This window comes from Pavona decussata, unplaced genomic scaffold, assembly GCF_977016875.1.
Source record: "Pavona decussata unplaced genomic scaffold, jaPavDecu1.1 SCAFFOLD_21, whole genome shotgun sequence".
Lineage (NCBI taxonomy): Eukaryota > Metazoa > Cnidaria > Anthozoa > Scleractinia > Agariciidae > Pavona > Pavona decussata.
The window spans coordinates 925,661-944,513 of NW_028145444.1; the positions used below are offsets into that span (position 1 = coordinate 925,661).

Consider the following 18,853-nt stretch of genomic DNA (forward strand, 5'->3'; position numbering starts at 1 on the left):
GCCTAGTAGCATGCATATACTGTAAGGCTATTGTAGCTCGGCAGTAATGAAGCAGCATTTTTTTGTTCAATAAAACTGTCACAGTGAAGTCTAGGTTTATTTCCCTTACAATACATTTTCTCACGCAACCTCCTTTTTCAAGTTAGAGGAAATGTTTTTACAACTCCACTTACAGTCTTCGTTTAAGTCGACCATAAAAAATACGAAAGATTTAATATTCCTAAGCGCCCTGGCTTGCTTTTAGTGTGTCGTGTGGTGCTTGGACATGTGACATTCCGCTATAGATTTCAATACCTTCCGCAAGAGACTGAGAGGGCACACACCGCTTCCCTCTAGTATTTTTAATTGTACCCATCTTATCCCGCCTCACCAAACAACCATCCCGTATCTCCTAGAACCTTTGTTGGAACTTCTATTTTATTTATTTCACCACACACGTTACAAAACAGGTAACGGAAAACAGTTCCACAGTTTCTAGGGAAAATTGTTTTAGTTACAGCATTTTTTTTTATAAATTTACAACAAAATGTTTGAAAATTATGCTTTTGACAACAAAAAACTACTAAAGCAACTAATTTTAAAATGACTTTTTATTTGCCCATCATCCATAAAAATTTTTCGATGTTTTACAGTCTGCTACAAACTTTACTCATACTGCCTCCTAGAGGGTACAGAAAAACATCTTTTAAAGATGTAAGAATGTTCTAGGCTTCAGTTATTATAAATATGGTGCCTGGGTGTGGATACACTGGGTTAAATTTTTTCACTGACAAGGTTCCATTCCTCTCAGAGGCAATGCACTTTAGGGGTCCTGAATCAGATACTATCATCAGCGCTTTGAATGGTCCATCACCTGGTCCATCATCTTGGGAATGGAAAGATACGGGCACAAAAGCTGCAGCATTGCTTGGAGTTTCACCTGTGAACTCCTGTTGAGACAAAAAATACAATGTATTGGGAAATACATTTTTATTAACGATAGTATAAAAACTATGACAGCAGTTTGGTATTCTGTGGAACGCGTGTTGTCAGTCTAATCCTAAAGAGGTTGGAGATCTGGAGGAAAAAGAGCAAGAACCTTTAAGGTTCACACATTATAACTTTGAAGAGTTAACGCAAATTAAGCAATCTCATTAATGAGGCTCCGTAGAATTTCATGATCAGGTAACGTTTTTAACTGTGACGTGCTGCAAACGACTTAACGTTTTCATACAAGCAATTTCAGGTATGCTTAACTAAACTCATATTTGATAAAAAAAATTAAAAAAAAAAAAACGTTACGCGACGTTTCGACTACCTCATGTCATCATGCATTGTCAAGTGTGGAGAAATTAACATAAGTAATATTTACATACAGCTAATTTCAATTAACAGTGTCGGATTAAAATCAAGCTAAAAGACAAGACCACAATGTTTTGTGGGATTATTTTTTGTAAATAATTTTATCAAAATCATCCCTGCACGTGCAGGTCATTGTACTGCTAATTACAACCTATTGTTTTCTTCAGACATGACTGATTTGATGAATTTATTCATAAACATCCCACGTAAACTTTCGGTCTTGTCTTTTAGCTTCATGCTTTGAACCGACAACGTTAGTTGAAATGACTCTATAGACAGAAACGAAAAGAGTAAATTAAATTGACAATGAAATAAAGAGTTTCGAGCGGATAAAGTCCGCTTGAGTGTTGAGTCGAGTGTCGGTCGTTTCTTTCTATCCATTTCCATTTGTTGATATTATCCTTAAGGAATATTATATATTGTAACGCCTCTTGCTTTAGCTTTTACGTTTCAAGACCATTTTTAATTAGTGACCCATTACTAGTTAAACCGACTTCCTCCTGTTGCTTTTGAGCTAATTTTTCAGTTTCCTACCTAAGAAATACAATTATATATGAAAGATACAACGAAAATGATGCCCAAATTACAACTTCATAATTTTTGGGAGCATTTCTACGTTAATAAATCTAGATCAAAAATTTATGAGAAAAACACATTTCTGAAAAGTAAACACTCTTCAGTGGAGGCGGCGGAGGGTAATTAATTAAGGGACGTTCTGCCACGATGTTTTTCGACTTAAAATGTTTACACGAATTACCTGTACTGAAACTTCGTCGTTACTGGTATCAGCATGCAGGGCATACTTTGTATCTGTCCCATCCGGCGCTTTTTCAAACACAATGTAGAAGGATTTTCTTGTCGGATTAGAGGGGCCCGCCTTTGGTGTTATTTTGTCGGCTAAATTATAATGAAAGACAACATAAATGAAAAGAAAAATGCAAAGAACCAGTAAAGCTCGATGAACAACACAACAAATAACTTACTCCAATTGTCACTTTCTGCACCCTTCGAGTTCACTTCGAATTTGTCTTCCTTTTCTTTCAAAACCACGTACTGTTGGGTGGTTATCGACCAAATGCGATATTTCCCGTTATTCTTCATCGTGCAAATTGGCAGTAGATTCACTCTTTCTGTCAACAGAAGGCTAGTGTTGTTTTAATCAATAAAGGACAACAAAGCGCACAATAGTACTGCGCGCACAGAAATAACGTTCGCCTCCTGATTAAACAAATGATGCTTTTCAATCGTATCCGTCAATATCCACACTAACATCATAAATTCCGATACAGAAGTGTTCAGAAAAATAACAATGCCAAATATTCTGATTGTCAATCAATAATGGCTAAAACATAAACTACAAAGACGTTTTGAGGAATGTTCTTGGCAAATATCGACGTCGTAATTTCGCCTTAGTCGGAAAATTAATGAATGATATACTTAAACAAGATAGTCCGGCTCAACGCACCTTCAGTTGGTCCGTCTTGAGTTCTCTGTCTTCGCAAACGCAACAAAATGACTAAGTGCAACTGTCACTTTATACTTTATTTATATTTTTGACTTAATCCGAAAAATCTTTGGAATGCACAAAGTATGAAAATGTAATAAATGGGGACATCACGTGCAGAGGCCTAACTTCCTCGGCATTACATTTATCTATATCCTTCCTGTTCCTACATTTAAGAAAGCTGTATTAGTCTTCGTTTTTATCGTTGGCGAAAATATCAGATTTTTACGTGCAAATGTCTTTTGGTCTCACAAACCATTTTCTTGGCAATATAGGATTGTTAGAGAAGGTTGAGAAACATCAATAGATATATTTATCAATTATACATTTTATGATTTCAAAAAGTGAAACGGATGAGTTGTGACGACAACCTGAAATGGATTTCCTTTCTTTTTCTGTCAGGTGTTTTCAGTTTTCTTTGATTCCGTCAGAAGGCATTTCAGTTTGGTGCGAAAATATTCAATTTCACTTCCTCTCATTTTCTCCCGGTGAACAACAACACGTACACGAAGTGTTGGAAAGTGTAAGTGTTGAATACATCATACACGATTTCTAGTGAGCTTCAAATTTCTACTTAATTTCTAACACGTCGGCATTTTCTTTTGAGAACGTTTCCTAAATCTTTGAAATAATGAACCTCTTGGCTTATTACTGTACACACATTTCTGCACTGTAAGTAGAAGGCGTCAAAAAAAAAAAAAAAAAAAACGACTGAATAGTTAAAGAGGACCTATTTTCTAAAAATATTTGAATTGAATTTCAGTTCTAAGAGAAACCTACAACATTCTGCAAAGTAAATTGATTTTTCCCTTGCAATACTAATATTTATGGCAAAATTAACACTGTGATTAATTACGCAAATGATCATGACAAGTCAGATATAAACGTTTCTGTTTCGGCTCCACGTATCTACCCGTATATGGAAATAACGCACCCCATATAAGAGGTAATGCCTCTAACACAAATTACCCTACCTTTACCTCTTTACCTTTGAATTTTAAGGAAAGGATTGATTTCTGGGTTTTGTTTCGTAAGATGAATGCCCATTTGAAGGATCGTCGTGTAATCTTCATTCTTGCTGTGATTTTGGCTTTTGCAACGGTTAGCTGGTGCCAGATATGTGGAAAAACATCTTCTGGAGGTAAAAGAGTTTTTTTTCTTCTTGTTTGTGTTTTCAAACCCTTTTTTTCTTATAGAAGGCCACAGAAAAGGAGAAATTTCTTGTGAGCAAAAACTTAGATTAGACCTTAAAACACACTTGCTGTATCAATAATTGTTCTAAGGTGGGCTTTTTTGAACAGTTTACTACATTTGCTGAACTTCAAAAAGCAATCCCAGCCATCACTAACTGAACACACAAAGAAAAATAAATAAAGTATGAATAAATAAGCGCTCCTCTTGTGCGAGCAAAATGCAGTTCCAAGCTCGCATTAAAGCTGAATATTGCAAATACCATTTTCTGCACTACTTCTTCACTACTTCTGCAAATCATGATATCACGCACCTACTTCGTTGTATTCATTTATCACTGATGATAGGCTGACATCTAAACACGAGAGGGAATTTACCATTTTAGACAAAAGTAATTTTGCCTAAATTTTGCTACCTGGTTTCAAACTGGTTTTAATCCACAATGCGTGAGTTCCCGAGATTTGTCTCCATAAAATTTTTTCTTGCTCTCTGCCAGCCTCTCAACACAGATCCTTGCCGCCGACTGGGACAGCTCATGCAGTCTTGATAGGAATCCCATTGTCCTGTAGCTATGATCACTATATTACGCTTGCATGTTTATGACCAAAAACCCCTTTCACAGTATATAATAGTAATAAATTTACCATTTAGTTGACACATTCTGTACATTGCGTTTCAGGTTCCCCAACAGTGAAATTTTACGTCACTAAACATGAGCACATTTCTCATTCTCCAAATCCAAAGCATTTTTACAAAGATGTCCTTGTTCAACAAGGTTCAAATATTACTCTAACTTGCACTGCAAAGGAACCAGAAAAGAAGAACCCAGTGTGGTATTATGGAACCTACCTGCAGCCATACCTGATCAACTGGTTTGTAAACTCTTCACTACTTGAAGTGCCCAATTGCGACGAAAAGTCCCACAAGATTAAGACATGCTCGCTTTCATTGGTTGAAATAAGTCCACGCGACCACGGGAAGTACTTCTGTCAGGCAGTTAACGAAGTGGGATGCACTTTTAAGGAGCTGGATCTGAAGGTGGTAGTTGGTAGGTGAAATATTTTTCGTTTGTTTGTTTGCTTGTTTTTCTTAAAAAAAAAAAAAGTAAGCACAGTCGAACCTGTATTCAGCGGTCACCCTCCGGGAAAGAGTGACCGTTTAACAGAATACAATAAAAACGCCATTTTATATAACATTTGACAGTTTATGCACACTGGAAAGCGCTAAAAAAATCACTCACTTGGTTAATACGCTACACCAATAAAATAGTATGACAATCAAGAACATGGTATAACAACAACAAAAGCGTTTATTTAGACACAATAAGGGGTATCGAATGGTCACATTCAATTTTAAAGTGCTCGCAAAATTTGGCCTCTGCTCGAATTGCTCGCAAAAAATTAAACGGGTGCTCGCTTGCTCGTGCTCGCAAAATTTTTGCAACTGCTCGCATGCTCACATGCTCGCCTTCTCGTTAACATGTGCTCGATTACTCGAAATTTCGTTAATCCTCCTTTTCAGTCATTTTTTATACGTATTTAAACGATAAATCAGTTATGACATGGTTAAAACAAAAAGGTTGAAACATCCTTACCTCTGGCTTCAGTCTTTCTTCTACTGACTGAGTGCAGCCTGTAACTATTGTTTCGTTTTGGAGGTGTCAGCCAGCTTTTACTTGGCGCAAAACAACGTATCCTATTTTAAATAAAAGGGAGATTCCTGCTAGCGGAAAATTTACAAATTACTCGAAGTGTTCGCTGCTCGCCATCTGTATTTTTCTAAAGACGCTCGCCATATCTGTATTTTCTAAAGTGCTCGCTGCTCGCAAGAAAGATTAGTCAACTGCTCGTGCTCGCAAAAATAAACACACTGCTCGCATGCTCGCAAATGCTCGCAAAGACCATTCGATACCCCTACAATAAAATATGATCACAGCAAACTGCTGATGGGGTCGTGTCAAAACCTATATCCCTAATGATGAAAATATTATACCCAACAAATATGTATAATTAAAATTAATACCAGTTTATCCCCCCCCCCCCCCCCGAACGCGCGGATTTCAGAAACCTCCCAAAAGCCCCACTGTCGCTAACCGACCTCGCCAACTTATCCAAAATCGTTACAAAATTAAATTACCTGGCAGCCTATTCGCCAGTACTATATATTCGAGTGGTTTCCTTTTACAAAGTGACCGCGGGGTAAATGGGAAGTAATTTTCGGGATATACGGTACCGCTTAACAGATTTTATACAGGTTCGACTTTAAATAAGTACGCAAAAAGAGCAATTTTGAGAAATAATTCAGCCCTGGAAAAGAAACAAAGTGCCAGCGCTTAGAGTCCTACACCAAACTTCATGACTTTCAGAAGAGTTCCCAAACTTTATTTCGCATCAATTGGACAAGACAAGAACTTCCATTATTTATGTGAGTTCATGTTTCCATTTTGGACATTTTGATTGTATGCTTGAATATCGACCAAAATTCGTGTAAACGATCACGACAGACTGCCAATCATTCAGATCAGTCTTTGTAGACTCTTCTTGATCAAGCTGCGAGCGTTTGTAAGAAGACATTTCAACAACGATCTCACAGAGGTCGTTGGTTCTGTTTTAAACTCCATTAGGTCCAGGGTTGCTTGAAATATATCCACGTAATGGTAGTAAGCCAGCAAGGTTGCTTTATTTGCGGACGTAACAAAAGGATGGTAGTCATTGACGTCTTTAGCTCAGCTCAATTGGAGGAACGAAAAAAAAAAAAAAACCTTCAAACTTAGCGCGTGACGGCAGGACGCGCGATTACAAGCTGCTGTCCGGGGAAATGAGCCCGCTCTATCCCCGGGGAGTAAAGCCGGCCGAGGTAGCGGCGGAAATCGAGCCTATGACGGCAGTAGAGCCGGCACGAGTGATAATGCTATTAGCAACAGCGTGAGAAACGGACACAGTCAAGCGACTGCCATCTTGGTGGTGAACATCGAGATTTAAAAGGTTTAATAACGCATTTCCTTGAAAAGAGAGGAAAATTTCAGAGAGTTATACAAACTGGTATCCCTACCATAGAAGACCTGTATCTCTTTTTGGTTGGTCTGTTCAAGATATTTTGATAGCGGACCTTTCTGGAATACCTAAATGACAGTTTTTCCCACCCTATTCTATACTTCGAATTGTGTAATCCTAACCTTTTGTGTACCTCTAGCCTAAAAAAGATGCCCCTTAGCGGGGCCTTCGCTGGACCTCCCTGTATAGGTCATTATAGGAAGTACCCCCGCCTCAGCCCCTGTGGGGAAGGGGTTCTGTTCGCAGATTACAACTCAGGTAGCCCATATAGTTTACAAAAAAGAGTGTACCGATCTCTGATATAGAAACAAAATTCAATTTACTAAACATTACATAAAAAGCAATCATCTGAACAACAATTTTTGTTTCAGTATCAATGTCGCGTAACAAAGTTAAGGGGGGTAGCACACACAAGTCCACGCATAAAATTTCTGGTTTAACACTGTACTAAATTCTGAAGGTTAGGAGAAGATATAATCCACCTTGTTTTTATGCAAGTGAAATTTGTTCTTTACTGCTGGCAAACTAACATATCGTCCTGTTTCGTATTTCGCGCGCTAGACCTCTCAATTTGAAAGATTAGTACATTTAGAAGTATTTGGTTTCCTCTACACAGTCATAAATAAAGTTTCCCAAGTTTATAATAAAAAAAGACAAACAAAATGAAAAATTAAACAATAGTGGAGGAAAGGATATAAGGTTTCTAACTCCGAGGTGCAAAGTGGCACGGCCGGTAACTCGTAGCTATTTTAAATACTTGATTGAGTACCCTTTATTGAAAAGCTCTCATGTGGCTCATCGGCCACCACGTGCAGAAGTTTCAAAGTTAATTTCGATTGTCCCCGCAAATAGTTAGTACTGTATAAGCATAGCTTCATAACAATGTTGTGAAATGCGGGGTCTGTCCTAATGACGCTGTTTTTGATTGGTTGTTGAATGGGCTGTATTAAACATGAACCCTCCCCCTGTTTTTTCGAGCGAAAGGTTTAAATGGGATGTTCCTTGCATGAGTACGAGCCTTTGCGTCAGACGTTTCGCTGCGCAAAAAAAGGAAATAAAAAATATAATAATAAATAAATAAATTGCATGGTCAGAAAGTGAAAAGTCCCATGCACCAAATGCCGCAAGACTCTCAGTTATTGATACCCTATCGCTTTGTTTGACTTTTTTTTAAACCAGGTGAGAGATTGAAAAACAACGATGGAACTCTCAATCGTCGCCAAGCAAAGGTTGTGAGCAGGATCAGGAAACGTAACTGACACTCTAAGATCTCCTTTGTTTTCTACAATTGCAAGAATTTGTCGAAAGTCCAAAAGAATAAAAAGCCAGCCCATCTTTACTTGCTCTGATTTCTTGTTGTTGTATTTGTAACGATAGATTAAATAACTGAAGGCCTTGACGCCCGCTTTCCCACAAGGTTGTTATCAGTTATGTCTACCCAACTTAGCGAGGTGCCCAGTCCTTAAAGAGAGTTTATTTACAGACAGTGAAGACAGTGAAATTCATGCAATACCAATCGGCATGAAGTATCCACCTTCAAGCAGCCTCCACCTTGCCGAATTATGATCATGAGTTTAATTCATCGCTGACGATGCACAATATTGTGAATTGTCTGTGAAATCCTGTTCGACAGGAGAGGCGCCGATAGGGTGGTAAAATATATTGTTTTGCTGTAAATTCTGCCGTTTTGGAAAAGGCGGTATATGCACGTAGAAAAATGGTAAAGTCGATGTCAAATAATTTCGGTAAAATTAAACCCTCTGCATTCACACCCGAGGTACAAGGTACAAGAGGAGGGGGAGGCTTGCCACGGCCCTTACGTTTTTGTTCGCTCAAATATTTTAACCTCATTTTACTGACCAATGGATAACAATTCAAATGAGGTCATTTTGGGCATAGCCTGTCTTCTTAGTTGACTTGATTTTAAGACAATTACCTTATTGGAAAGTAGCAGGAGTTTTAAATTAGAGGACCGCATTATTTACTCGCGATTTAAAGGGGCACTGCAACGGTTATTTTGCTGTATTTTGATTTACATTCTATTTACTCGATTTATATTCTATTTAACATAGAACCTTTTGTCTAAAATGAAATTGTTCACATGTTGAGCACTGTGAGGTCAAAATAGTAGCTGATTTCTCCGATGAAGAATACCCATTAATCAGTTTTTATCAATTTCTCAAAAAAACATTGTAGGCGAACACTTGAAAAAATTGGCCATTTTTTTTGAGTTGTAATCCACTTCCATCGTAAATACGGTGTTGACCTAACAAATGCTTCCATAGGACTTCAGCGAAGAGATATGGTCGCTTAAGCAAACGACGCACTTAGTGATTTTATACGTCCATCGCCGCGATTGGCGTTTAAAATCGCTAATATCTGGCATGTCAGATATCGGCGATTGAATTCGCCGGCATTCGCCTAGAGTGCTCTTTCCCGCGATTTTCTACGGTCATTGCTGCGAATCGCCAGTAAAGCCAACCCATCACCCATCGCCGCGATCGGCGAAAATAAATCTCCAAGTGTGTCCGCATCAATCGGTGGCGATTTTCGCTGGCGATCAGTTTGTCGCTACCTTTACCCTAACATATATCTTAAAAACGTTTGGCTTTCAGGAATATAGTTCTTCGAGAGTACGCGCTCGCTAAGTTTTTAAGGCAGCAAGAATTAAGAAGCTGTGTTCTTTAATATTATGAGCGAACCGTAATCATGGACAGGTGAGTTCCGAAGGAACAAGCCTGACACTTTAAAAGGGAATTACTGATCTAAGCACTTAATAAATTATTTTTAAATGTCTATGTCCGTACAAGACACCTGAAATCAGATCAGCATCCCATGCTCTTATCTAAAATCGTGAATATAACTTCTCTGACTTTTTTTTTCCAGGTAAGTGATTTGGAAATATAACATTTCTTTGACTTAGACATTCACTTGTGCATTAATGTTGTTTGTTGATCTTAGATGTACGCGTGCGGCTTAAGTGTGGGGCAAAAACAAAGCGCCGGTTATAGTTAACAATATTACCAGCTTCAACAAGTCATTGGCCAATGCCATAACCAAACAAAGAAATGAAGTTACGTGATAAATCTGAACTTTTTCCTTGAATAGTGGAAACTATCCAATTTTACCGTTGAAATTTTATGCGTTATCACATAATTGTCTAGTTTGACGTCTTGTTAAATGATGATTGAAAGCAATGGGGCCACTAATTCGGAGTAAGTTTAATGTGGTTGTGAGTTTTGTGTCCATAGATGGGATCATAGAAGTGTGACCATTCAAAGGAAAGTTTTAGTGCGGATTGTTTCAGATCGTTGATGAATATATTCAAATCAGATTATCGCAATGCAAGCTGTTTCACTAAGTGTCACTTACAAAATTAAATTTGGGATTTTGGATCCCTGTGCTGGCCACTACACAGGTATAAAATTACACTCAACAAAGGGCTCAGATACTCGAACGATGACTTGACCTCTACTTTTGTTCGCCTGCCTTTTGTGCCGGCGTTTTAATGTTAATGCAATCAAGAAAACATTACTGAGTGTATTTCCCAAATTGCAATGTATCAGTGGAGAAGTTTCGAACATGGCATTTAGATTTGCATCTTTAGGGTTAGACACATTTCGTTACTAGCTAGCTTTCACAATTCGGCCACTGTAAGAGGGACGGTGAGATCCCAAAAAGTATAAACAAACGATCAACGCTGGACGTTAACCAAGCTTTTGTTTGTAAAAGAGTTTCAGTGAGATGTCAAAACAGAACCAGTATCCTACGTGTTTGCAACAAAAGAATCAGTTAAATCCTGTAACTGTACAGAGGAGCAGGTGCCAAATTAAACCCTTCATTTTGAAAATTAATCCACCATTCGTAAAATTGCTCGTGTGCGTACAACGTCTGTGTCTCTACTGAGTGTGATCATTACAATAAAGGTTATCACCGCTCATGCGCAATTTGCTATGATAACCTTGGTTAGGTCTAACGTTTGAGTCAGTTAGTAGAAAAAATTTTAATGGTGAACCGCATAACATGTAATAAAGTCAGTTGAAACCTATGGACAAGAAACTTCATGATTTGTCCGAGTATCTATGGTTACAGTCTGGATATAGCCCAGACGTTTGCCAATAAAAATGTAACATTTATCCGAGTAGTTTCTTCCTGTTTTCAAACTTTATTTTAAGCTGAAAGGCGACCTCAATCTGACTGTTCCTGCCTTTGATTACAGTGTCAACAGACAAAAATTGTAGTACTATGTTTCGTCACGTTCCAAAATGATAAAATATAAATACTTTGTTCGCTAGCATTTTAGTCAATTGCTCTGTCACCTTTAGGTATTTTTCGCAGGCTATTTTATATTTTAAAAGAACCGGTCAACTTCGGAAACAATTATGTGGGATTCACTAACTCGCAATACACCAATGGTACGGATCTTCATACGACCGAAGATTGTGTTATTCTTGTCACTGATAGCTTTGTTTTTCTTCTTCATAAACTGGTAAGTTGGAATTCATTTACATTGTGTCCGAGGCCTTTGTTTTTTTACTCGAGTAAGGACATATTAAAATGGTTAGAACAGACAGGGGAATCCAGCGATCTCGAATCGTGAACGAAACACTTGTCCGCGATCGTTTCTAATGGCATGCTTTAACATACCTGTATAATTAACATGTAACTTAACATAGTTTGATCTGTTCACTGGAAGTCTTTAGCTGAAAGTTGAAATTGCAGAAAGTTTAAGAGCTCGGAACTTAAAATACGAATTTCCGAGCTATTGTTGGCTTTCCTTCACATGCTAGCATAGCTGACATTTATTTCGTACTTTATAAAGCAACATATTTGCCTTACTTAAGGAGGTGCCTGCTAATACCGAAGTATTTTTGTGCGGTTTATGACTATGCGGGAAAATCAGATCTTAACAAGGCCTACTGGAATCCAAAAAGAAAATTGGGGGCAACCACGCATTTTTCAGAGATAATTAAGCAACAATATCCTTAAAAAGCGCCAAAATATAAAGCAATGTATGAGATTTTTTCGTAAATTACAGCTTAATTTTCTCTGAAAAATGCATGGTTACCCCCAATTTTCTTTTGAGATGCAAAAAAGGCATTTCTCAAAAGGCTTTCTCAGTATAGTTTTAAACCGCGCAAAAATATTCCTGTATTAGGAAACCCAAGTATCTCGCGATGCGCAGAACGTATGCGCAGTAACAATAATAGGCACCGTCCTTAAAACTCATCAAAAGCGGATTAGTTTTTCATTGGTTCGAAAGTTTGAGGTGGAACTTCTTCAAAGCGGAAAACTGTAATTTAAAGACCCTAATTGGTTGTTAATTGAGTGTTAAATATTTTGTTTACAAAATGCTCAACGAAACTCTGCTTGACTGATCAACAGGTCAAAAGAGCCCGAGCTGCTGAAGGCCCATGTGACTTTGAAAGGAAGTCAAACGTGTCGTACTGTTCCCTAAAGGTGAAACCGTTAAGGGATTACGTTATCTCATCATTCGTGATTTCTCTGACTTGCTGAATGAAAGAATGCCTCCGGCATGTTTGCGGATTCAAGAGCACGATAACACTTTTGATGATGATTTTGACATTCCAATAAACTTGAAGCTTGATGAAGGCGTTAGAGTTAAAGCAAAGTTGCCTGCAACACAACAAGAAGTGGTAAAGTATGGCCCTTTCCATCTACAATTTGATTTTTTCTGCCAAAAAGGGCTTATAAACTGGGAAAAACGCAAAGTCAGTTCCTTGGTAAATGTCAGCCCAATTTACAATTTCAGTCACTCATTTTCACTGTCCCTTGAAAACTTTCTATGGTTCTTTCCTGTAGGCATATTTAGTCGAGGACTAAAGTTTGTGGCGTTCGGTGAATCGGACGCCTTTATAGCGGATCGCCGCAAGTTGGGTGCCACTTGGAGGAGGAAACTGGGAATGAGATATATGCTTCTACCTCAACCAAATTTCAAATTGCATAATCTACTTTAACTAGCGCTGTCGGTTAAAAGGGAAGAATAATAGCGTGCTTTCAGTTTGAATTAATGTTTGAGTTAAAAGTTAAACCAACTCGCCTATTGAAAGTCAGTCATGTGTTTTACCCATAAAACATTCTGGCAAATTGTTGACTGACTAACGACGCATTGCAGCGCAAGCCTTTTTACATTCACCTGCTTCACAGTATTGCAGTGGCTATTTTCGTTTCCATCACTGATCATCAGTACTTTATCAGATTTACTAGGGTTTATTTTGAATAAACTGACATCGATTAAAACGCACTTCCTTAAAGTGAATTTACTGTACAACTGACTAATAAATTTATATTTTTCTTTCCAGGCTGCTTGTGGGCCCAAGACAAATCCTTCTCCTAATTCTGGTAATTCCACATTCGCTTTTCACCCGGTCAAGCCAAACATCCCCTATCGACTATGGAGCCCAGTTTACGGAGGCTCTTATCTGTTGCAGCGCGGTCCTAACAATGTAGTAAATTGCAAAGGCGAACTTGGTGGTTACAGAAATTTCAATGAAAGTAAGTACCAATTGCATTTACTTGTATTTGGTTTTTTCACGCCAGCGTCTGGCAACAGAGCCACGATTTGCAAGCCGGCAAATGAAGTCTTATGACAGTTTAGGGACTATCTTGAGGTAGGGTGAAAAGGATGATAAGGGTGAGCCTTGAAAACTTAAAGGAAGGTATAGCATTAAAAAACTGAAAGAAAGATAGAAAGAAACTGAAATAAAATCATGGGGGACAGTCACGAACAAAAAAGCACTGTTTGTATAAAATCAGTATGTGTCAACATGAAATTATATCAAATGTCAATACTAAGTGAAAAAATTATATTAATTTTATGAACATTTGACTTCTGTCTTCTTTTTTTGGAGCTGGTGCTGGTGGTGGGGGCGGAGGGATTGTCATTAGAAAGTTCCAAAGGCCTTGAGTTCAAATAATTTCCGACAGCTAAAATTTTGCCCAAACCTTTTTTTTTTCTTTTATAAAACAGTTGGGCATTCCACTTTCCTGGGTAAGGGAGACAAGCGTCATCTCTGCCATACCAAGATCCTCCGGCTCTTGGCCATACTCATCACTTGCCGGGTTACTTGGAAGTTTCATGAAGGATAATAAATCCTTTTGAACTTGTTGCAGAAATGAGAATATTCAGAAATATGGCAATTTTGTCCTCATCGGAAATCTCGCTGATGTTCTTTGCCTCCTGGGCTCATGTGACTGGCCTTCATTCACGCAACACATTGTCTACATTGTAATAGGCCTCTTATTTGACCAGTTTGTACTCTTTTTATCAGTTGACAATTACAATTTGTTATTATAATTAGCTGTTGTGACTTCCAAGAGCACGGGTAAGCACTACGCCTTCATCTTTAAAGATAACGCAGGACCGGGGACAAAGCAGTATGCGATGACTGTGGAGAGTCAGACTAAGATCGTAGCGAAGGTGAGTTTTAAATCATCGAAACAAGTACCCCTCCCCCACCCCCACCCCAACTATTTCTTTACCAATCTCTTCTCCTGTCATGAGAGTTTGTCAGTCAGTTGGTTAAAAATATCACCCAATCTTACTGATTATATCTTCCCCGCGTGAATATTTATCAAACCTGCAAACTGAACTGCTATAAACATTCTTTTTTCATTGGGATAATTAAGCTGTGGAATGACCTACCTAAAGACATTGTTGAAGCCGGTAGCTTTCAGTCGTTCAAAGCCAAACTAAAACTATACCTCGATGCTTAATTGATGAGTTTTACCATTATTCTTAAAATTTTCTTACTTCTTAATGCTTGATATTTTATTTCTTTAATACTTTCTGTATGTTTTATGTTGGGGAGCATCAACATAGGGATAACCTCCCTACTTCCCTTTCAAGATGTCTTTTACTTTGTAACTTAGGTTTGCATCTTGAAATAAACTATGTATGTATTAATGTCATAAAACTTGCCGCAATATTTCGCTTTAAAACGCGTTCGAACGCATCGTTATGAGGGTCATATAATTAAATATGAAGACATTTTAAGACCTGGGCCGGGTTGTTCGAAAGCCGATTAACGCTAATCCACGATTAAAAGTTAACCGAGGTTTTCAACTCGCTCATTAAAAACAATTTTAAAGGCTCATTTTAAGCTAATAGTAACGAAAAGTCTAAGGCAAAACTTAGGGACAAAAATCTTTTAGACGAATCCTTATGAATTAGTAAATATCCTCGAATCAAAGCTCACGTTAACCCAGGATTAGCGTAATCGGCCTTTGAACAACTGGACCCTGGAAGTAATCGATCCAGAAAAGGTACCACAACATTGGGCCACTAGGGTCCCCCTTTTGTAGGGCTGCAGCTCAATGTAGTGCGTGTGTTTGCTGAGCATCACCAGAATCCCGAGAAAAGTGCTAGACACTTAATGAAAGTTAGTCAAGGAAAGTACAGAAGGTGCAGAACATCTTGGGCCACAGGTGGTGGCCCGAGTTTCTACAAATGACTTCCTGCCCGAGCAATGACTGAGTAACACAGAGCCATTCAATTCAACAGAAGGAAATAAAATTCCCCCAAAACCAATAAACGAGACGCTAAACAATAAATGTAAAAGAAAAAATCTAAATGTGGGAGAACCATAACGCCAAACTGTTGCTGCTATGGAAACGTCAACTATAAAAAAGTCAGGGAGGGTCATTTGTAAGCCCTCCCTTACTCAGGCCAAATAGGGCTAAAATAAGTTTAGATAATTGAAAAAGAATACTAATGAAATGTATGTTCTTTCTTTTTTAAAGGAAATTCAAAACCGTAAAGATTTCACCAGAAATATGAAATTCATACCTTACTACTTCTGGAGCTTCACTCTGTTGAAAAGTGTGAATTACAGCAATTTGTATCTGGGGTGCGATAGCACTGGGAAAGCGCGTTTGGTACCGATGAAAAATACCAACTATCCTGATGCAAGAGCGTTGTTCATATTTAATAAGGAAGTCCTCGACAATTTCGGCGTAACTAGTAAACCCATATACCCCCTTAAATTGTGGAAAACAACATTCAAAAAGTAGAAATCTTATATTATTATTATAATATATATTAATGAGCAGCCGGCCGGATCACATTATATTTGTACGTTACAATTATAGTCGATCAGTAAAACTGCCCCAGGTTTTTATATAAATCAGGCTGATTATTCGTGCGCTTTTTAATTTTATCAATAGCCGTATTAAAAAAAAAAAACGACGATTCGATGTCGTCATGACGCCAAGGTCGTTGTTTATTGCCTTACGTTATTATTATTATTATTATTATTATTATTATTATTATTATTATTATTATTATTTTTTTTTATTATTATTATTATTATTATTATTATTAATATTATTAGTATTATTATCATTATGTGATAACTTTATTATTCACAAAAATAAAATCTACTAGATACAGTTTGATTCTAAAGTATTAAATTCTAATAATTTTTTTTTCGTCTTTAAACAGGACTTCTCGCAATCTTTGATGTCGTACCTTTCTTTTGATAATGGCGTCATGACGACGTCGAAACGTCGAGATTTCATAAGTTTATCGTTAATATTTACGTGTGTTTGCTTGAACAAATCTCTCTCATTAATTTGTCCTATCAAAATGGACCAAGAGAGCACGGTAGATACCAAATGAAAATGAAACCATGAGGATTAGTGTAAGTTAAAAGAGGCGTTTAGACAACAGCATAATATGTTGTTATCGTAGTCTTACACTGTGACATTTTATGCCACTGTACTAACGTTAAAAGTACATTGAACTGAAACATTTAAGGCTAGTTGTATCCATATCCACAGCTTTTATCTTTCTTCAATGATTTTATTTTCTAAGTAGTATAGTGAGACAAACTGTTCTTAAGAATAAAATATGAACAAAAGATGGCATTCGTGTTTGCAATTTTTTTAATCTTCCATTACTAGGAATTACTTAGATTTATCAAACTCGTTAATAATTCAAACGACAAAGACAAAGGAAATCATGCACCGTCACGATATCAAAAACCCCGAAGTCAAAAATACTCCACTACGCGTCATATTTTTAACTCTCTCTTCGGTATGTGATGAAACACTGTGTCTCGTGTTTGATACTGATTACATCCAGCTCCTCGAGGGAGGAGGAAAGTGGTCACTCTTCTGTTAATTTTTAGGGTTAAAATCAAGTGTATTTTTCAGAACAAGTGCGTCTTTACAGGCCTTCCAGAGCATGCGCACACGCCTCAAACTCACTTAGTCCGCGAGAGCAAACCTCATTTCTGGCTTTTGTTTCACATCCGCCGCGAAATGTAAACCGAAAATGGCGCTTGCTCTCTCGGGCTAAGTGAGTTTGAGCCAGGGTCACAACACAATGTTTTAGCGGGTACCTCTCAGCGTTTGTTTTAAAATATTCAACCCCGCCTTTATAATTGTTTCTTTTTTATGGGATCCTCCAAATCCAGGGGCCCGTTTCTCGAAAGTCCCGGTAACTTATAGGGCCCGATAAGTATATTTTGAAATGTTTTTTCGCCGATTACACAGTGATTACAGACATGGTACTTGGCCAACGTTTTCATAGAATTATAAGATCTTAAAATTTAGTATTCAAAGCTTACAAAAATTGACTTCTGCTAAGAAACATTTATTACCAAAATCACTTATCGGGCCCGGTAAATTACTGGGTCTTTCAAGAAACGGGTCCTAGGCCCGGTAGTTGTTCAAGGCCCGGTTAAGCTAATCCTGGATTAACAACGACTTTGGTTCGAGTTTAATTACACGTGCACAACAATAAGGATTTTTCAAAAAGATTTTTGTCCCTCAGTTTTGATGTTGACTTATCTTTACTACAAGCTTAACATTAAAGTTTAACAACAAACTTTAACGACCGCGCAGAAAAGCTCGGTTAACTTTTAAGGGTGGATTAACGTTATTCGGCTTTCAAACAACCTGGCCCAGGTTTTAAGCCTTGATGTAATATATCAAACACGAGAAAGAGTGTTTCATCAGATATCCAAACACTGAGTAGTAGGTTGAAAAAACGAGGTGCTGCCGAGTTTTTTTAAACGACTTCGAGGTGTTTGGATATCTGATGAAACACACTTTCGAGTGTTTGATATGGCTTCTCAAATGATCAATAATTCTTGGAGAAATCCACGGCTAAAGTTGGCAAAATTTTATGGTAATTAGGATCACATATCCAAACCACGGTCACGGTAGTGATTTTCTCTGTTTTCTCTTGATGAATTATTAATGAGTTTGAGAAGTGCAATTCCTCTCCCCGGATAAATTTAATGGACTTATACAATTAATAATTAATGTTGCTAGACAAAGAAACTTTTCCTAGGTGCCTGATCATTGAAAAATTTGATGTACTTGCTAAGAGGTCGAGAATAGGACATTATTGCCCCATCTCAGATTTTTCTCGACTAGAGCCGTTATTTTTTAGCTATCCCAGTCGATTCTAGTCCCCTACGCGGCGCCTCGTTCTTAAGGTACATGTAGTCACGCAACGGCTCATTAATTCCCCCCATTAATAATTCATAAGCTCTTTGACCTATCAAATGGTAAAACATCACATGTAGTGGTTTTAAAACCCGATAAAACCTCGTCGTTATTAGTATGCGGTGTTTAATGTTTTTCTCGTATGCTAATTTCCAACGTTCACAAAACTTGATCATTAGGGACCTTAAGCAGCGACGACGACGACGTCAACGAGAACGTCAGAAAACAATAGTTTTAATTAGCAAAACACTGGCTCTGCACGTGCGTTATACACTTTGGTACATTT

General features: G+C 37.7%; 2 protein-coding genes, 1 long non-coding RNA gene and 1 pseudogene across 4 annotated transcripts; 2 read left to right on the forward strand and 2 right to left on the reverse strand.

The window, feature by feature from the left end:
* Positions 1-572: 572 nt before the first annotated feature.
* LOC146486093 (uncharacterized) lies at positions 573-2,960 on the reverse strand. Its single transcript, XM_085098458.1, has 4 exons — positions 2,807-2,960; positions 2,325-2,471; positions 2,099-2,238; positions 573-929 (listed from the first exon to the last, which is right to left on the reverse strand). Exons 2-4 carry the CDS (start codon positions 2,440-2,442, stop codon positions 705-707), a joined length of 483 nt encoding a protein of 160 aa, XP_084954584.1. The 5' UTR covers positions 2,443-2,471; positions 2,807-2,960; the 3' UTR covers positions 573-704.
* Positions 2,961-3,801: 841 nt separating this feature from the next.
* On the forward strand, positions 3,802-8,438 carry LOC146486094 (uncharacterized). The gene is made up of 3 exons (XM_085098376.1): positions 3,802-3,986; positions 4,716-5,084; positions 8,269-8,438. The coding sequence occupies exons 1-3, from the start codon at positions 3,881-3,883 to the stop codon at positions 8,346-8,348; spliced, it is 555 nt and encodes a 184-aa protein (XP_084954502.1). The 5' UTR covers positions 3,802-3,880; the 3' UTR covers positions 8,349-8,438.
* Positions 5,138-8,261, reverse strand: LOC146486095 (uncharacterized). Its single transcript, XR_014859901.1, has 2 exons — positions 5,293-8,261; positions 5,138-5,259 (listed from the first exon to the last, which is right to left on the reverse strand). It is a non-coding gene; the product is annotated as an uncharacterized LOC146486095 (long non-coding RNA).
* Positions 8,439-11,382: 2,944 nt separating the features above from the next.
* LOC146486096 (uncharacterized) lies at positions 11,383-16,972 on the forward strand (annotated as a pseudogene). Its single transcript, XR_014859854.1, has 5 exons — positions 11,383-11,578; positions 12,475-12,746; positions 13,413-13,605; positions 14,412-14,530; positions 15,853-16,972. The product of XR_014859854.1 is annotated as an uncharacterized LOC146486096 (transcript).
* Positions 16,973-18,853: the final 1,881 nt, after the last annotated feature.